Below are 19,273 nucleotides of genomic sequence, written 5' to 3'. Positions count from 1 at the left end.
AAGAGGAGCCTTGATTTAAAGCTGCAGTCTCCTTCCTGTTTTTATATAAATGACCAGTATCACCTTAAGGTTAAATAGAATCTCATAATTTTCTTGATACCCTTAATTACTTTTCCAGTGTTTAAAATAGACCTGTAGATTCAGTAGTGTGGCATGTGAACAATTAGAAGGCTTATAAGTGACCTATAACTTTTATCCATTCAGAAATGCCAGAAAGCAAGAAATCATAAAAGCGTACAGAAAGCTGGCGTCCCAGTGGCACCCCGACAACTTCCAGAGTGAGGAGGAAAAGAAGAAAGCAGAGAAAAAATTCATTGATATAGCAGCTGCTAAGGAAGTTCTTACTGACCCGGGTAAGGATTGTTGTTATGCAGTGACTTGACTTTAGGACTTTTTTATGACTGTAAAAATGCAGCAAGTGTAAGATATTACAAATATTCCAGGTTCCCTTTTTCTGCTCTTCCCTTAACCATTTTGAGAGAGCACTAATGCTTGCATCCCATCCATCGCGTGAAGCCAGATAAAAACCTGGAATTACCTGTTGTGCTTCAGTGACTTTTGATTCAAACCAAGTAAAAATTATTTGATTATTTCAGAGGTATCTTTTTGGGGATATAATCTTGCAGAAGCTTCCAGGACCGCTTAATTCTGGAGGTGCTGCTTACTTTTAAGGATATGGGTGTCTCCTCCTGCCTAAAGTTCTGATGCAAACTAAGCTTAGATTGACAGCACCTGAAGTATTCCAGAGAGGGCCTGAAGAGTGGCTTTGTTGCTGTGTGCATCAAAGCCCAGACGGAGCAGGGGATTGGGTTCCTGGCTCCCGTCGGCCTGTGGGAGGGGGAGCAGAAGCAAGAAGCCCTCTGTCGGGTCTGGCTGTCTGCTGGTCAGCTTCGGGGGAGAGGGGAGAGGCCATGGAGAGTGCTCTGTGGTGTGGTGACTGGTTTGTAACTCACTGGTGGAGAAGAACTGGCAGGGTAGAGTATGTCCTGACTGTCCTGAGTGGGTGCAGCTGTGAGAATAAATACAGTGAACTCAACAAGGGCAAAACGTCCCGTTTATTTGTGGGACTTCGCAGTTCCAAGTGTGACTGTCCTGTCCCTTTTGAAATTCCAGCGTGTTCTGTTGGACAGCCGGGTACTGTCTTGCCTTGCGTTAAGCTAAATGATTTATTTGAAGGCCTTAGTACAGGGTTGGAGGCTTTTCTCCTCTGCCAGTGTCCTGGAGACCTTTGAAAAACTCAGAAGTAATTAGTCAGGTTCCTACAAATGCTGCCAATATGAGTGATAACAGCAGTTCTCTGGCTTGGGGGTGGTTCTGAACCACTTTTTTGGTCTTCAGAGACGCTGTGTGTTGCTGTCCTGACTACAGTGCCGTCATTCCACCTTGTTTTTATTTCCTTCAGAAATGAGGCGGAAATTTGACGCAGGAGAGGACCCACTGGATGCAGAGAGTCAGCAGGGTGGGGGCAACCCTTTCCACAGGAACTGGAACACATGGCAAGGATTCAACCCCTTTGGTTCTGGAGGAGGACCATTTACATTCAAATTCCACTTCAGTTAGAGCCAAGACTGTTTTCGGGTGGCTGCTGCTGTTTTTTACTTAATTAGTTCAAAAAAAAAATAAAAACTCTCTCTCAGTACAAGACCCAAAATCTTAATTTCTAATGTTGTCCTTAACCCGGAGTCTTACCGCACTAGAAGAAAGCTCCTTCTTCCTTTCAGTGTTCCAAGGGTTTGCTTTGTGGTGAGCTTGACGAGCTTATGCTGGTGGGGGGGAGGTGGAGCAAGGGTTTTGTTACAGCCTAGGTGTTTGTTGTGGATGTGCAGGAGACGTTCATTCCTTCGGATGGAGAAAACAGTGAGAGGCTATTTAGGGCAACACTTAAACGCATCTTTAGGACTCAAGTATATGCTTAAAGGTAAAAATGCATGTAAATATTTCTCTGAATCTGGGCCTAATAAACGTGGAACGGGTAGTTACGATAGTCTCCGCGTTAACAAATCGTTAGTCGTCGTGCTCAGCAGGATGATCCATTCCTCAGTATTCTTTAAGGGAGACCCCAGCGACCACCCTGTTGTATTACTGTTGGCGGTGCCATAGGTAGAGTGAAGAGGCTGAGTGAGTCTGAACAATCTCTTTTAAAGAAGATCACTTGTAAGTAACGATGTCTGAAAATGTCTGTTCACTTCATGCGTTAACCTGAAATTGAGATGATTTCCTTGGCAGCAACTGTCAAACCTGAAAGTTGAAAAAAAAAACAAAACACAATACACCTGCTTGGTGGTTATTTTTATTTTCTGAAGGCTGTTTCTGTGATTTGGAATGTTTAAGTATCATTTTTGAGTAGTTTGCACTTTAACAAAATATCTGCTTGAGATTTGAGCAAAACAGTGTGATGTGACATTCCGCCAGCTGTGCGGCAGCTTGTTCCTTCTCTGTACGTAAAAACTCAGAGTCCTCACAGGTTGTGAGGTGAGTGTGTGAACTGCAGGAATAAAATATTAACTGGAGTCTTCCCCATTTAATGCAACTTCATTTCTGTTGGCTGATGCGACGGTGCGTTAATACGACGTGAAACTGTTTGGAGTAGTACGTGTGTGTTGTGTAACAGCCGCAGTACTGCAAAAACAGCTGCCTGTGCCCGGGAAGGTCTGACTTCTCGTTAGCCAGGAGTCTGGTTTATTCTTTCCATAGACACGCAGCTGAAGCTGGCTTTGCGCACAGATTGAACTGTGCGTGAGCTGAGAGGCGTTGCCCGGACTGGAGCTGCTACAAGGAAGTCTCCTCATTCTGTAACTGAATATATCGAAGCTACTGTCAAGTTTCACCAGCAGCCATTTTATTAGAAGGCAGCCGCAGTCAAACAAAGCAAATAAAGCCTTCCATCTGCAAGGGATTTTTTTTTTTATTACTGTAAGTGCAGTTGCTTTTGAAGTACAACTCTCGTCTCCTGCCTCAAGTACTTTACAAACACAATTTTTCCCAAGCCACGAGGCCTCACAGATTTTTCAGCAGCGACTTAGAGGTCAGTGTTTGGTCAGCAGAAATTTGTCTCCAAGCTGAGGAGCGTGTGCGCTGGTTTCTGACAGCGCGTGGTGCAAACATGCCCCAGCGGCCTGTGTTAAACCCCAGCGTCAGATACTTTCCGAGCTGAATGACTTCTGGAAGTTTGACTTCTGCTTTTGACCTGTCTGAACCGTTCTTGTTTAAACTCTGTAGATGACGCTGCAGACGCTGGCCGTGCCCTTCTAAGGGTAGTGTGGTTCTCTTCGGACCCCTAGGGCTCGGACGCAGGAACTTGTTGCACAACAAATAACTTGCCCCACTGATCCAGACAGCTCTTGGTGCGTGCACTTCTTGCTGGCCGTTAGCAGAGGATCGTGTAGCTCTTCTGTATGGGTTTCCTGTGGTCCACGGCCGCTTGTTCCGTGCAAAGGCAGGGCTCTGCCTAAACACTCTGGCATTGCCTTGCTCGCTACAGGAGGGGCTGGTTCTGAAATGCTGTCGAACGACCGCTGTAAGCAATATGCCGTAATCTTGTACGTACAGGAGTGGTGTTCGGCTTCAGAAAGTCACAGTAAATACCAGACAGCTAAGTGTGTGTGCTGGAGAAGTGCTTAAAATGTTGCGTTTTAAAGGACTACCCTTGTGCAGCTTTTTGTTCTTATCTCTTCTTTTTGTTACCTCTTCCCATCCACTGTTTTAAAAACTATGGCTGAGAGAATTGCGGGGTTTAATTTTTTTCTTCAGGGAAGGAATAAGATGGCCCCTCATAAGTGAATTATTCACATAAAGATATTGATGTTGGAGCCGAGCATATTCATTTCTTTCTAAGGCAGTGGACAAATGGGTACACTAGAAGCAGTCAGGAACAAAAAGGATTGTGTTTAATTCTGATGATGAATGGGACGGGGAAGATCATGTATTCGGAGGGGAGGGGAAAACAGCTTGAATCTAGTCCGTGGAAGATGATGATTAATGCTTGAATGCTGTTCATAGACTCCTTTTGTGGAAGAGTGTCTTGAAAATAAAGAAAAACTTGATGGAGAATAAGGCTTTCTGATACCAAGCAGCTGTAGGATCACATAAATGTTACCACTTTTTAAAGGAGCAGATGCTGGCTTTGAGCTTTAAGGTACTTCTGAAAACACACAAAAAAATGAAGTTGTTCTTGTTTTTTTTTTAAAAAAAAAACTTCTGTATTTCAAGGATTTCCAGATACAGTGATGCAGTTCCTGATATGACTTCAGAAAAACGAAGTGCTGGTAACACACTGTTAATGGTGCAAGCTATGTACAAGGAAACTGAATTTGCCTTTTAATTTATAATGGGTGTCTGTAGTGCAATAATGTTCAATAACTGAACATTGAAGTAAATGTCTTGGTAGTTTGTGAAGCCCGAGGTGTGCATGAAGCATCATTACAACGATTGGCCTAATATGTAGGTGCAAACTTTCCATGCTGAATTCTGTCTTGCCGTTTTTATAAACTAGTTTCTGACTTGTTTTAAACTAAAGGGGGGATGCATTTTACTTGAGGTGTGCTTAATACTGATGTGTTAATAAATCAGTATTAAAACAGATTCCGAGTGAATTATAAACGTAAGAGCTCAAACTTGTGACATGCGCGGAAAATCTGTTAGCTTAAAAATAATTTTCAACATAAAAGCTTGTTATTATTTCAGTTTCCAGACCAGTGTTTGGAATAAGAATTATTCTTCTGTTTAGGGCTGTGATTTGTAGGAGCTTTGCTGGACATCAGCCAGTACAGCATAGCAGGTTAGTTGTATTTAAAAGTGCCTTATTGTAAGGTATTGTTTGTTTGCTCTGTAATGCATAATTTTATCCATAAAGTTAAAAATGTGAGAATCTTTTTTTGCCCACTGCAAAATTCAAAGTAGCAGTTCTGTGTTGTAAGAAGGATAAGTCAAGTTAGCCAGAAATTTATCAAATGTCTCAAATTATTAAAATGTCTTTATATAAATCGTAAGTCTAAAAAGCAAGAACTGTTTTTTCTAGAACTGCAGGAATTATTTTATGGTATTTTTCACAATAAAGATATTTATGATGACAAGAAAGCACCATGGTGTATTTGTCTGCTCTTCTTTCCTCATCCTGTTAGAGTTTATAGAATCGTTAGGGTTGGAGAAGCCCTCCAAGCTCACCTGGTCCAACCATCCCCCTACCACCAATGTCACCCACTGAACCATGTCCCCAAGCACCAGGCCCAACCTTTCCTTGAACACCCCCAGGGACGGTGACGCCACCACTGGTACCTCCAGCGTTGGTTTCCTTCTGATGTTACTGGTCTGGTGACTGGGAAGGGACCTCCCAAAACCTTCATGTAGCATCTTGGTTCCTTCTGAGAAGTCCTCTGTGAGAACGGGGATATTCTGCAGTCTGTTCTGAGATGCCTCCCCAAAGGCCACCTCCGTGTTCACACCATGCAGAGAGGCTAAAACAGCCCCTGCTCCTGAGGGAAGTTGGATCAGGGGAGAGATGCTGCTGCGGGGAGAGGTGGGATTTGTACAACTCACAGCTGGAGCAAAGTGGGTCTGCAGCAAGTGGCTGGGGAGCAGAAGTAGAAGGGTGCATCCTGAATGCATAACTGTGGTAACTCACTGCACGAGTTGGTTTAATGGAGTCCCTCCTTTACAACCAAAACTGTCTTAGACTTCGCTGTGGTTCTGCCAGGAGAATCTTGGGTGCAGCTGTGATTTACAACAGGACTGCGTCAAGATGTGATGATTGTTTTAATTGCTGCAGCAATGTCAATCCTCACGCTTCTGGGGTAGGTCTTGGCTGCCACAGCCACATTGCTTTACAGAGTAGCTCTTCCAAGGCTGGCTGAAAAGCAGCAGCAGCAGAGCTGCTCTGCAAAGGCTGCAGCAATGTTCTCCAGTAGAGTTTCAAGTCCATCACTGGCTGCAAAGAAAACGTTAAGCGTGTAGGCGATGCCATAACACAACCACCAAGGGCTTGACCTAGTCACCAGCATGGCGCCTGTGCAGCAGCGTAAGAACTAAAGCAGAGCTGTATCTATGACATCTGGAAAGAGCCCTATGTGCAGTCATCCACAGTGTATGTACAGCGTAGGTGACTGACAGTGCAAATAAGCAAGAGAGCTCCTTATCAGTCACCAAAATGTGCTTGTTATTTCTGTAGTTGGAACCAACTTAGTGTACGCTGTCTTATGTGTTTATACAGTGGTGAAAAGCATGGGCACATACATAGCCTGTGAGAGCTAAGGTGTTGGAGTCGAAAATGACGTGGCACGCAACAGCCAAATCTGTGGAAGTGAATGCAGATTACAGAAGGTGAGAGGAGGGTGTTGGGAGGCTTCTTTAACAGGACAGGTTTTATGTCAGGTACCTTGCTGTGGTTTCCCAGAACCTGTCTTTTTAAACCCAGTAAGTGTCAGGTAAGAACACTTCAGCCTTTCTCGACCTGAGCAGTGTGCATCAGTAACAACCTAACAAAGTGTAGAGCAGACCCACGGAGCATCTACCACTGGCCTTTCACAAGGCAAGGTGCAAATCTGGCCACTTGTGCTGAGCAACATCCATATATCGCTCGAGCCTATTGAGCTAGACGGGGAAACTGACTTCACAGTGCAGTTCTCTTTGGAGATGAAGCACCTCAAGGAGCAGATAAAAAAAAAAGACACTGAATGCTTTCAGGCCTGCAGTTTTCTATATGTTCATCTGTATAGACCCATCATCTCTGGTAAAGGTAGAAAATAATCATCTAGTAATAAAAGATTGCTTCCACAATTTCTATTAATGGCTTTTTCATGTATGTCTTCAGGTTTAAAAAAAATAAAAAAATGAGTGCAGTGTTGATTGATTCTGGTTTTAAGCTATTGAATATAAATAAAGTTCTGTGTTTAGTAAAAGGCACTTTCCGAACCATCTGCACATCTACATTTTACAGTCATCAGAGCCGAAAATCTGGTACAAGAGGAATGCGCGGAAGAGTGTAACTGGAGGAAGCTATTTATATGGCATCCATTTTAAGACTTGGCAACCTCTGATGAGAGGCTGCCAGGATGTTTCATTCATAGGAGTGCGGATTCAAATATAAAAGAACTGCGCTCTCCGTCAGGGGAGAGAAATTTAGGTACAGCAATGCTGATGATGGCTGGAACTGCTCGATTCTCACCTTCAGGCGAGGAATTCACAAACCGAACTGAGACTTCCATCACAGCAGGCTGGGAAATGTCAGAAAGCTGTTGGACGTGCCTCAGATACATCCGAAATTCAGAATGAAAAAATAGCTAACGTGAACACGAGTGTAAGAGGCTAACGGATTGAGAGGAGCAGGGCACAGACTCCCCCCCGCTGCAGGAGCCTTTTTGTCACTCCGTGTTAAACAGTCACCAGAGGCAACGCGCGATGTGTCAGGAGCCGAGACCAGCCTTCAGCAGGGGCTTCAAGGAGTGGTCTCATGGCGACAAAGGAGAAGATACATCACTGTAAATGTAAATCCTAAAAAAGAGGCACTAGAAAAAAACAACACTGCGTTCTAGATGGCATCCCAGTCCTAACTTTTTCAGGATTAGCAAACTATGCTGGGAATGGGATTAGCCTGCATGTGGCACTAGGCATCTTCAGGGCATAGTGTCAATCTGTTAGAGACGTGATGCTGGGCTAAACCAATTAAGAAGTTAAGCCGCTAAAGCAAAATTAGATACTGTTACCCTGTCAGCAAATGTTTCAATAGTTTGGCTCAAGTTTTCCTGTGTGTACTTAAAGTCAGACTTTGAATCAAGAACAAAACATAACAACGAAGTATAAGAGGAAAGAAGAATTATAGAATCATAAAGGTTAGAAGAGACCTCCGAGAACAACTGGTCCAACCGTCATCCTGCTACCAATGTCACCCACTGAACCATGTCCCCAAGCACCACGTCCAACCTCTCCTTGAACACCCCCAGGGACTCCACCACCTCCCTGGGCAACTCGTCCCAATGCCTGACTGCTCTTTCTGAGAAGAAATGTCTCCTCATTTCCAACCTGAACCTCCCCTGGCGCAACTTGAGGCCATTCCCTCTAGTCCTATCACTGGTTACCTGTGAGAAGAGGCCGACCCCCAGCTCCCCACACCTTCCTTTCAGGTAGTTGCAGAGAGCAATGAGGTCTCCCCTGAGCCTCCTCTTCTCCAGACTAAACAACCCCAGTTCCCTCAGCCGCTCCTCACAGGACTTGTGTTCCAGGCCCTTCACCAGCTTTGTAGCCCTTCTCTGGACACTCTCAATGTCCTTCTTGTAGTGAGGGGCCCAAAGCTGAACACAGTACTCGAGGTGCAGCCTCACCAGAGCAGAGTACAGGAGGACGATCACCTCCCTGCTCCTGCTGGCTGCACTATTCTTGATACAAGCCAGGATTGGCCACCTGGGCACACTGCTGGCTCATGTTCAGGTGAGCATCAATCAGCACCCCCAGATCCTTTTCCTCAGCACAGCTTTCCAGCCACTCTGCCCCAAGCCTGTAGCGCTGCATGGGGTTGTTGTGGCCAAAGAGCAGGACCCAGCCCTTAACCATGTTGAACCTCATCCCATTGGCCTCTGCCCATCGACCCATCCTCTCCAGGTCCCCCTGCAGGGCCTTCCTACCCTCCGGCAGATCAACACTTCCCCCCAGCTTGGTGCCATCTGCAAACTTACTGAGGGTGCACTCAGTTCCCTCATCCAAGTCCTCAATAAATATATGAAAGAGGATGGGCCCCAACACCGACCCCTGGGGAACACCACTGGTGACCAGTCACCAGCTGGATTTCACTCCATTCACCACCTCTCTCTGGGCCCGGCCGTCCAGCCAGTTTTTGACCCAGCAGAGTGTACCTGTCCAAGCCAGGGGCTGCCAGCTTCTGCAGGAGAATACCGTGGGCGTCTGTGTCAAAGGCCGTGCTGAAGTCTAGGTAGACTACTGTAGAGTTCATCTATTGAGATTGGAAAGATAAAATCTTGACGTGAATGCGAGTGCTTGATTTAGGAAAAAGGTAAAAGGAAAACTTATTGACAAATATTTTCAGTCCTACATCTCTGTCTTTTCAACAATGCTGCACTGCTGTCTGGTCTGTTCATTTTCTCTTAAACTTACTAGCCGACATTAAGAAGAATGAGACCTAGAAAATACACTGGAATAGTAATATGAATATAGATTGAACAAGCTCTTCATTTCAATGGCTCGCCATCAATCAATATTACTACGCTTATTTACTGATTTGAACCAGGTTTTGGTAATACACCTGTAATAGAGGATGCATTTTCCTCCCTTTTATAGTGCAGAGCGCACAGATTTGGAAGTGGAAACAAGCTCTCCCCGCAGCTCCAAGTTCTCTCTCAGCTTTACATTTCTGAACATTGCTGTTGCTGCCCAGCAGGAACACTTCCACCAGATTAAAGACACTTGAGGAATCACTGCATTATTTTTGTCTTGGATATATTAACCAGGCATTTAATGTTCACTGTATAATGCAAAATAGGAGAAGAGAAAACAATTGTTTTTTCTCCAGTGCCACCTTTAATATTTTGTACAACATATAAAATCCACTGTTTTAGTACTAAAAATATAATGATATGCTAACAATTCAAAGTGCTGCTTTAAAGAGACTTTTGAAAAGTAGTTCATATAGTTGCTGGGCCTCTCTGTTTTATAAACAGCTCATTTCAGAAAATAGCTTTTTCTGAAAATATTATAATGTGCTGGGAAAAAAAATGCTGTTACACATTTTTTACAAACAAAGACAACATCATAGAAAATGGCAAGAGAACTTTTAAATCATCAAAACATCTTTGGCAAATTACATTTCTGAGAAATTATGTCCTACTCATTTAAGTAATCTTAAGAAAATAGTATTTAAAAGGGCTATTTTTTTTTAAAAGCATGCAGAAGTAATCTAATTTTAAAAAGAACAGGACGATACAGATGTAACGAGCAAGAAATCAGTGCATAAATTCTCCACTTTTTATGCTGCATAACAGAAATTGCCCACGCAGATAATCATAATGAAAGAGAACCAAGGCTCCTTAAAGGTAAGGAACCTCCAGCTTCCGAGCTGACATTCACATCAGCGTGAAGTGGTGCTGTGGACTGAAGTATCAGGATGCCAGTATAAGCTAAAAAAGGGAAGCAGGTGACTAATGATTTTTTTCCCTTTTATATGGCGTATCTATTGTTTCCTTGTTACATACTGAGTTTATAGTAGCTCTGCATAATTAAGTCATATAGCAGTCCACGTATGCTATAAAAATACCAACTTACTCATTTGTGTTCTACGATGTTGCAGGATGTTCAACTTGCTGCCTGATATTCTGAAGTATTATGTTGCTTGTTATGAGAACAAGTGTAACAAAACAAATATTGCAGTGAAATGGGATAACTAAAGAGAACTGAAATTAGTGTTAACGGATTATTACTACTGGATTACACGGGAAATATTTAATTGAATTACTTCATACAAAGAAAATGCCCACAAAAGACCTTTTAAAATTCACATATGATACGTTAAAACTGTTATTTCAAAACGCATAAAGGTAATACAACGTAAGAAATAAAAGCCTGTAAAAAATTTGCACGTCTCATATCACTAAGACTTTAAAAATGTCAGCAAAGCATGATTATAAATACCTGCTCTTAGAGGAAGTGCTTTCAAATAACCTACACCTGAGAACGATGACTGCATGCAAAATATGCTTCATTATTCTTTCTATTCATTCACTTATTTGCTGGTATGGAAATGTGCAACTGATGATTGATTTACCCACTTAGTGCAAATTACATTATCTTTTATAATTACAAGCATTTAGATTGAAATACTTTATTAAGCTCTTCTTATAAGAATTTGTGGTCTCATCCAGTCTATTTTGAACATCAGCACAAGCTAAGCAACAGAGCATGTACTGAAGGCACTAGATATCAGTTTAAGAAACAAAATTCCCATTTTCAAATACACATTGCAGGAATTTTTCACTGCAGTTTTTGTAGATCAAAATATCAGTAGCCCATTAGAGCAACAGTTTTTGTGAGTATGTATTTATAAAATTACAGTAGACACCACTGACAGTCGAAATTAATCAAGTATTTTATTATTTTAATTTCTGAACAAAATAACGATAATCAAAACTGAGTGGAAGCATCTTTCAGGTACTGGCCTTCTGATTCAATGCATGCTGGTTGGAAAGTTATCTTAACCAAAAAACACATAATGGAATCTTACGGCATACTATTTAAGTGACCAAAAGGAGCTTAAGAATCAAAAATGGTTTATTTCAAGTTAGTAAGAGTGCAGCAATCCTGTATAAAAAATGAATAATTACATTCTTTGCTTCAGTAAGCTTCAAAGTTGATTTAGATTTCTGTGGTCTATATTGTTCAAGCTATTTTTTACATCATGTCTTTGCTACAATGAGGATTTTTCTTGTGACTGCAGCATTTCTCCAAGGACAAAACTATGGATATATAACCAAAATTCTTTATATTTAAATACATTTACTTTATGCATGTAATATGCACAAAACAGTTTTCATATACATATTTAATACTGCCCCCCCAGCTGCTGACAAAGTAAATCTTTGAGGAGTTGAATACATCATTGTTTATATTGTAAAAAACCTCTGGGCAAACTGTCTTTTAGAGAAGGAAAAGAAAAACAAAGAAACGAGGAAAGCTACTCTACACTGGTTTATATAAAAGCAAGTACCTGTTGATTCGTCTCTTCTGTTCTTTATATTTCATTTAACATTTTTAAATAACACCATAAGTTATAAAATATTTCACTTCACATTGAAGAATGTTAACAATAGTGCCAATGCAGCTTTCGTAACTTCCAGTCAGTCTTTTGCAGAAGACTATTGCACTGTCACCATTGGTTTTTACAGGTGATGCTAAAGTTCATCGTGCTTAGAACCTGTAACCAAGGAAAAAAATCATATAACAATTACATAGAAACTTTATCACTGGTTTTGTAAAACATGGAGAAAGCTCTTTATTGTCTATTTACTGCTAAAGAGTCAATTCAACAACATGAACTTCATTTTTAGAGCCTTGCTAAAAGCTGACCATAAGCTTTCACAGAGAATAAAAACCACTAAGAATTCTTTATACTAAAAAAGGGCTTTTGTTCTCCGACTCAAGACTGGAGACTGATACTGGCAGGGAAACCTGTAAACTACAGTCTGAAGACAGAGAAATGTACTGGACAATGAGACAGTAACATGGAAATTTGTGGAGAGGATGCGTAAAATCTGAAAGGAGGGGAGCATAGGTGGGGTGAGTCTCACTGCAAAATGAGTCTCAATGCAAAATTTCTTGAAGGGAAAACTACACTGATACAATGTATGTGCCTACTGATCCCAACCTTCATTTCAAATAAATTATTTTACAGAATTAACAGATGAATATGCATGTAAGTTACCTTTTTGAAAATACGATGTTTGGTTTTTCTTCTCTTTTTCAATTTGCTCTATTAACTTCCGTATTTCAGTGTCATATTCAACCCATTCAGGAACAATCCGGGCAGCAGCCTTTAGTTTGGGTTCTTTGGTTTGGGGATTGTTACACTGAAAGTTTAAAACATACTAGGTGTAAAGAAAGCCAATGTGAAAACAGCGCCTCTCCAAGGAACTGTAAGTGATCAGCTCCTCAGTGTCACTGAAGATAAACAGTAGAACACACATTATTGCTAAAAACTAGCGATGTATTCATATGTTGACTAATACAATAATCTGAATGTTTCAAAATGGTCTACAATTTACTTCAAAGTGAAAAATAAGTTTAACTTCAGACAAAAACTACATTGCAGCAAATCACGAAACTTGATATGAATTTAATGAAGTATAAGAAAAAGTCATTTATGCAAAAAAAATCTTACTATTTTGCAGAGAACTGCTATTTACCTTATTTTCTTGTCACAATTTCAGTTTAAATATCTGGCTAAGATTCTGATATTTCATATAAAGAGCCACCTCTCAGCAGCCCACAGAAATATCTGAAGTCTCAAACATATTTCTTTGCTCTCATTTATGTCACACCTAACAATAATCTTGTTAGCATTTATGAGTTCTTTGAAGGACAAAATGTGCAAGGTCAGTTACCTTGATAATCACTAAAAAAAACACAGAAAACAAACTGTAAATAAACCCAGTTTAAATAGTTTAAAACATTTTATTGTAAATAATTCATTTTTTTTCTGTGTATTCCTGACCATATGGATAGCAGAGACTTAGCTACCACAAGACTACTAATATTTAGACAAAGTTACGTGGGGAAATACAAGGTATACATTAGCACATTGAAATTAAAACTGATATCATGTTTTCTATTACGTTTGTGATGCTTCCTCTAGTGTTATCTAGCAAATAAAATGGTTACTTTCATAAAATAATAAAAATATAAATCATAATAAAAAGTGACACATGATACTGGGGATTGAAAGACAGTCTAGTAACTTAAATTTCAATCTTTTACTTTCTAGAATAGACAGTACCCATGTTTAGCACACACAAAAAAGCTTATTTTAACTGTAAAGACACAAAACTATTTACATACTGAATATTTGCACCAGATTCCAATTGTCTATTTTTCTTCAGAATTATGGCTCTGAAGTTTCACTCCCACTGAGTGGGGGTTGTCAAGAAAAGCAGGGAAAGTTGGATGCGGTAATAATGCCAGACCAGAACTTTTTCTCTCTCTGTTTCAATTCCCAAAGACAGACATTTTCTTCTTTCTAAATGCAGCTAAGTCTCCCCAGCTTTGTTCTTTTTAAGCTATGCTCTGTCTTCATTTATAGTGGTGAAATGGACAGAGGAAAAGAGTCATAATAATATTACTCCTCTCCACAGCAGGTTCAGCAGGGGCAGCAGCACACAAAACTCAAAGACTTATTAGCAGTACTTCATGATAGTCCTACTAACCTGGCTGAAAATGAAGGAAAAAAAAAAAAAAAAAGGAAAATATGTGTACAGGAGTGAAAAACCCTGATCCTATCCAGTTATGATGGCAGCACTTAATTTTCAGTAGTTTTCAGCTTCATCATAAGCAAATTTGGTACAGAGCATGCAGGAGAAGCCTTGGAGGAACGAAAAAAAGTTGTATGTATTCAGGCATTTATCAAAAGGGAACTAATGTTCCAGTACCTTCCAACAAGGCTGGCTCCATGATATCACATACGCATATATCTGCAGTGGGTTTACGTGGCAAGGTTTTGGTAGCAGGGGGCCATAGGGGTGGCTTCTGTGAGAAGGATCTAGAAGCTGCCCCATGTTTGGTAAGGGCCCCACTGCTGACCAGAGCTGAGCCAGTAAGTGATGTTGTTTGCGCCTCTGTGAGAGCATATTTAAGACAGGGAAAAAAAACGCTGTGCCACACAGCAGCTGGGAGAGTGAGAGGGGTGAGGAACAGCCTTGCAGGCGCCAAGGTCAGTGAAGAAGGAGGGGGAGAGGTGCTCCAGGCGCCGGAGCAGAAGTCCCCTGCGGCCTGTGGTGAGGACCATGGTGAAGCAGGCTGTCCCCCTGCAGCCCATGGAGTACCACGGTGGAGCAGGGTTCCACCCTGCAGCCCGTGGAGGAGACCACGGTGGAGCAGGTGGACCTGCACCGACGGAGGCTGCGGCCTGTGGAAGACCCCTGCCAGAGCAGATTCCGGGCCGGACCTGTAGCCCGTGGAGAGGAGACCACGCAGGAGCAGGTGACCTGGCAGGAGCTGCTGCCCTTGGGGGATCCAGGCTGGAGCAGTTTGCTCCTGAGGGATGGACCCCGTGGTACGGACCCATATCTGGAGCAGCTCTTGAAGAGCTGCTGCCTGTGGGCAGCCCACGCCGGATCAGTTCAGCAAGGACTGCATCCCGTGGGAGGGACCCCACAGCACAGGGGACGAGAGTGGCTGAGAAGGAGCGGCGGCGAAGAAGCGCTATATACTGACCATAACCCCCATTCCCTCGTTCCCCTGCGCCGCTCGGGGGGAGGAGGTGGAAGAGGGTGGATGTGGGGGAAGGTGCTTTGGGTTTCTTTCCTTTGTTTCTCACTTCTCTAGCTTGTTAGTAACAGGCAATAAATCTTACTGTCTCCCTATGCTGAGTCTGTTTTGCCCGTCACGATAATTACTGCACGATCTCCTCATCCTTATCTCAACCCTTGAGCCCTTTTCATCGTATTTTCTCCCCGTTCCTCTTTGAGGAGGGGGAGTGAGAGAGCGGTTGTGGTGGAGCTCGGCCACCCACCCGAGTAAAACCACCACAATATCAAAAGCCACATAAATTGTAATATACATTTTTTTAATTTATAAAACTAATTTAACTCAAAATCAACTTACCAAGTCTATTGTTTTAGCCTTTTTCTTGGACTCATCATCACACCAGGTTTCACACCAAAGCCATTCTTGAGGGAGAGACTTAATAGCTACTTGATGAATCATATTATTGGGAAGATCCTGTGCAAGTTTGTAAAACCATAAATTAGCATTGAGTTTTGAGGTAACTACAATTACTCAAAAGAGATTCCACAGAATATCTTTTGTCTGATACCACTTCTGCAAGTTGTTCTTATGTGTCCTCCTATGTGCTCATCCGACTCTTTTTCAAGTAGATTCAAAATTTCATAATACTAATTTTGTTAGCCAATTCCACCTCTTACTTCTCAGGTACTTTTTTCTTGTATTTGTATCTGTCCTTCCTTAGTTTGACATAACTAATACTGCTATCTGGTACTTTCAGTTCAGATACCACATGCCATATGCTAAATACTCCTAGCAGAATTAGACTGGATACAGTTATTAAAGCCTCTTAACCATACTTCCATTCCTCTGATTTGCAAAACATGCTCAAAAGCACATAATCCAGGATTATGACACTACTCTAAAGTCAGCCTTCTTTTAGGAAGATAGATTACAGAAACTTAAGTGTGAAAAGGAAAAGCTATTAAACTGCTATCTTACTTGACTTAAAATTTTATTTTTTTCACCTTTATTATATATTCAAATACTCTCATAAAAATGAAAGCACTGAACCAATATTTTGCTGAATGTAGCCAATAGCATTTACAAAAGAGAAGAATCCCAGGCAGTCATATAGTACGGGTACTTTGACAATGGTTAAAAATACCAAGTGTAATTGGTAGATCCATTCATAAGCTCCTTCGCATGCACAACCCCTACATAACATTTAAAAAATAAACGTCAGTACTCAAGTAAGCATTAGTCATGTCTTATTTGCCAATACACATTGCTAAATGTGACAGAATAAAATAGTACATACAGCTGTGTTATAAAAAGCATGTAATTTAATTCAAATATAGACATTAGTATGAAAAAACTAGCTGACTACTAAAATAGAAGTATGCCATGTCAAGACATTTAAACATTAATTTAAATGTTTCCTTTTTTGAAAAACTTCAATTCAATGAATGTTAGGAAGATCAAATAAATGTTTTATCATTATCTCAATTTCAAGAGAAAAGAGGTTGTTTTTCTGTTGTGCCTCTGACTTTTAAAATGAAATCATGATTCCTAAGTTAACAGAGTAACTTTCAAAGTTGCGAATTTACAGAATTGTTAAATGGAGTAGAAAGGAGAGAGACTACCGTGTACTTACACGCTTGTGATTTGCACACTTATTTATCTTACCTAGCTTTAAAAATTGCTGGAGTTATATAAATGAAGACCCTGGTCAACTCAGGGTGACCCAGCAACTACAGGAGTGCATTAGCACTTAGATTAAGTAAATTAAAGTAACATTAATGGAAAAATAACAATAAAAAAAATGCTAGGTAAGACTATAATTACCATTATCAGAATAGAATATTATAATTAAGAAAACACACAAGTGTACATAGAACAAGTACAGATAAAGGCCAGCAGTGCAATATACTTGTTCCCACTGCTATTTTTTTTCTTCCTTTTCTTCATATTAAACCATTATTTAAAGTAATAATCACTTCGTCCCATTTTCTGAACTGTGCTCACATGCACACCTAAAAATGTTCTGCAACAGCAAAAAAGGCAAATAGTTTCAGAATTATATAACATGCATTGAGATAAAAAGTTATTCCATGCATACTGAGAAAGATAAAGAAAAACTTAATTGCTTAAACCTAAATGTACCTGATCTAGATTTGACAGACTGTTTGGATCTTGACTAAGAGCTTGGTACTGGCCCCGAAGCCTATCTCCTGCTGCAATCTTTCTGAACTTCTTAAGATCCACAACATACAAGGCACTACAAAGATAAAAATATGAATCAAGACTTGCAGTTTCATGTTGGTTTTGATAACATTAATTTAAAAAGTAACAAGAAAGCAAAAACTATTCAGATGCTAAAAGGATATTATTTTAAGTAAATAGCTGAATTTACAATTAAAAAAAAAAAAAGTGAAATCAATATATCATCTGAATTTAGACGAATTCATCTCTTGCTGAGAATGACTGTAAGGCAACTGCTTGTGAACACCTCATTGGTTACTACCAAGGCCTAGATTTTAATCATTTCTGCAAACTGCACAAAAATATGTAGAAGTTCTCCTACCTAATATGGTATTTCCTTTTCCCAAGATGCGATGCCCAGTACCCTGATTTCCAGAAACGGTACCCATCCATTTCTTTACGGCTGTCACAGAATGGCGTGTATCCATAAGGAGCTCCCTTTAGATCTAGATCTCTGAGTTCTTTCAGGTCACTTCTCACAATCTAAATAAGAATAAAAACATTTAATTTTATTACTTAATAGTGTTTTTAACGTGTGCATATGAGGGTAGTTATGGCAGCAAACTGACCAAAGTTTATTTTTTAATAAAACTGAGACTACAACAATACAGTGTAAATAAAGTATTCCATTGGAATTATATTCACTTAATTCTTGTTCAAGAAAAAATATATGTGTATTCTGTGGCCATCTATGGAATACATTTAAAAAGTAAATTAAATAAAACAAATTATTTTTAATTTATGGGCCTCTGTTCTGATTGCCCACTATTAAACTCCATTAATACACTAGTATAACTTTGAAAATCTACTGAACATCTCCCTTCTAAAAAAATATTCTTATCTGTTACATTAACTTGGACACTCAAAAATTAAGGCATCATTTTAAAATCTTTGTACCTCACAGCAATGTACTTTTAAAAATAGGTTACAAGTCGATTTTACAAATGTTCTTTCTTTACTAATTGACCACTCTTTCATCAAACCCCACCAATCTAATTTATCTGTGGTAAAAAATTTTTTCTGCTTTAGAGTACAGAGAAATCCTTACAGTAGTTAGGACAGAAAACCAATAAAAATACAGTATACAGATGAAATTGCAGAAAGCTGCAGTCTGCATTGCTACATCTAAATTTAATTTATCTCAAGCTCTGGAAAAGTACCAAAATGCATAATATTTTTCTGAGATTTTTAATAACCATGTGACAGACTCTTCAATATCCTGTCTGATATTGAAGCATGTTACCTTTCACTAAATTATAAGATACTCATTTCTGAGTGAAAGACTGAATACAAAATCAAGAACAAAAGAGAGAGAATTCATCTCAAAAATTAATCTGTCGGTCAAACAGTCTGAAGTAATCACCTCAGACCCTTTCCACAGTCAGTGGAGAAGTCCTCTCACAGTCAGCCCAGGGACTGAATCATTCCAATATGCCTTTAGTGAAACGCACCTTTAAGATCACACCTATCTCTCCAGGTGCCTTTGCCTCTCCACGGACATTAGAGGGAATTTACAGGAACTCACAACGATGAGACTCTTAGTTTCTACATGACTAAAGACAAGTGACTTTGTTTTGTTTCATGTTCTGCAACACTACCGGTTCTGCTTGTACAACTGCAACAGTCCTATGAGACCAACATTTGGATAGGATGGCCACAGGGAATGAAATTGGATCAATTTAAACCAAAACAAATTCCTCATACGTTTATACAGTTTTATTTTTTCTTACCTGGTCAGCATCAACAAATATTACTTTATCTACAGCCAACGGGAAAAGAACATCCAAAAAAAGGATTTTGTAGCCCCAGATAATTCGTTGCTTTTCTGTCTGCTGATAAAGCCAGCGGGGCCATTTATACTGTACTAATTCGTACTTGAATCCGTACTTTTTAGCCATGTGAGGAATAACATCCTAGAAGAAGATCCAAAGCTGTAAGTTGCACATATATGTGACACACAAAGACTTGACACAGTTGTAGCTCTGTTGACCTTACTGATCACATAAATTATTATTTTTAAATGTTTCTTTAATTCTAGAAGTATCTTTAGCTCTACAAATATAAAAAGCATTTATTTCAG

General features: G+C 40.3%; 2 protein-coding genes across 4 annotated transcripts in view; one reads left to right on the top strand and one right to left on the bottom strand.

Moving 5' to 3' along the window:
- Nucleotides 1-1,651, top strand: part of DNAJC3 (DnaJ heat shock protein family (Hsp40) member C3) — a 31,183-nt gene extending 29,532 nt beyond the window's left edge. The window contains exons 11-12 of the mRNA XM_080606080.1: nt 205-353; nt 1,403-1,651. Coding sequence (XP_080462206.1) covers nt 205-353; nt 1,403-1,560 — 307 coding nt within the window. The 3' untranslated portion in view covers nt 1,561-1,651. The remainder of the gene's footprint in view (nt 1-204; nt 354-1,402) is intronic.
- Nucleotides 1,652-4,171: 2,520 nt separating this feature from the next.
- Nucleotides 4,172-19,273, bottom strand: part of UGGT2 (UDP-glucose glycoprotein glucosyltransferase 2) — a 95,050-nt gene continuing 79,948 nt past the window's right edge. For all 3 annotated transcript variants that reach the window (XM_080605996.1, XM_080605998.1, XM_080605997.1), the window contains 6 exons: nt 18,924-19,106; nt 17,516-17,676; nt 17,095-17,209; nt 15,310-15,426; nt 12,416-12,560; nt 4,172-11,908 (listed from right to left, as the gene is read on the bottom strand). In XM_080605996.1, coding sequence (XP_080462122.1) covers nt 11,886-11,908; nt 12,416-12,560; nt 15,310-15,426; nt 17,095-17,209; nt 17,516-17,676; nt 18,924-19,106 — 744 coding nt within the window. In that variant the 3' untranslated portion in view covers nt 4,172-11,885. The remainder of the gene's footprint in view (nt 11,909-12,415; nt 12,561-15,309; nt 15,427-17,094; nt 17,210-17,515; nt 17,677-18,923; nt 19,107-19,273) is intronic.

This window comes from Anser brachyrhynchus, assembly GCF_964034855.1.
Source record: "Anser brachyrhynchus genome assembly, chromosome: 1".
Classification (NCBI taxonomy): Eukaryota; Metazoa; Chordata; class Aves; order Anseriformes; family Anatidae; genus Anser; species Anser brachyrhynchus.
This window is presented reverse-complemented; position numbering and strand designations above follow the sequence as displayed.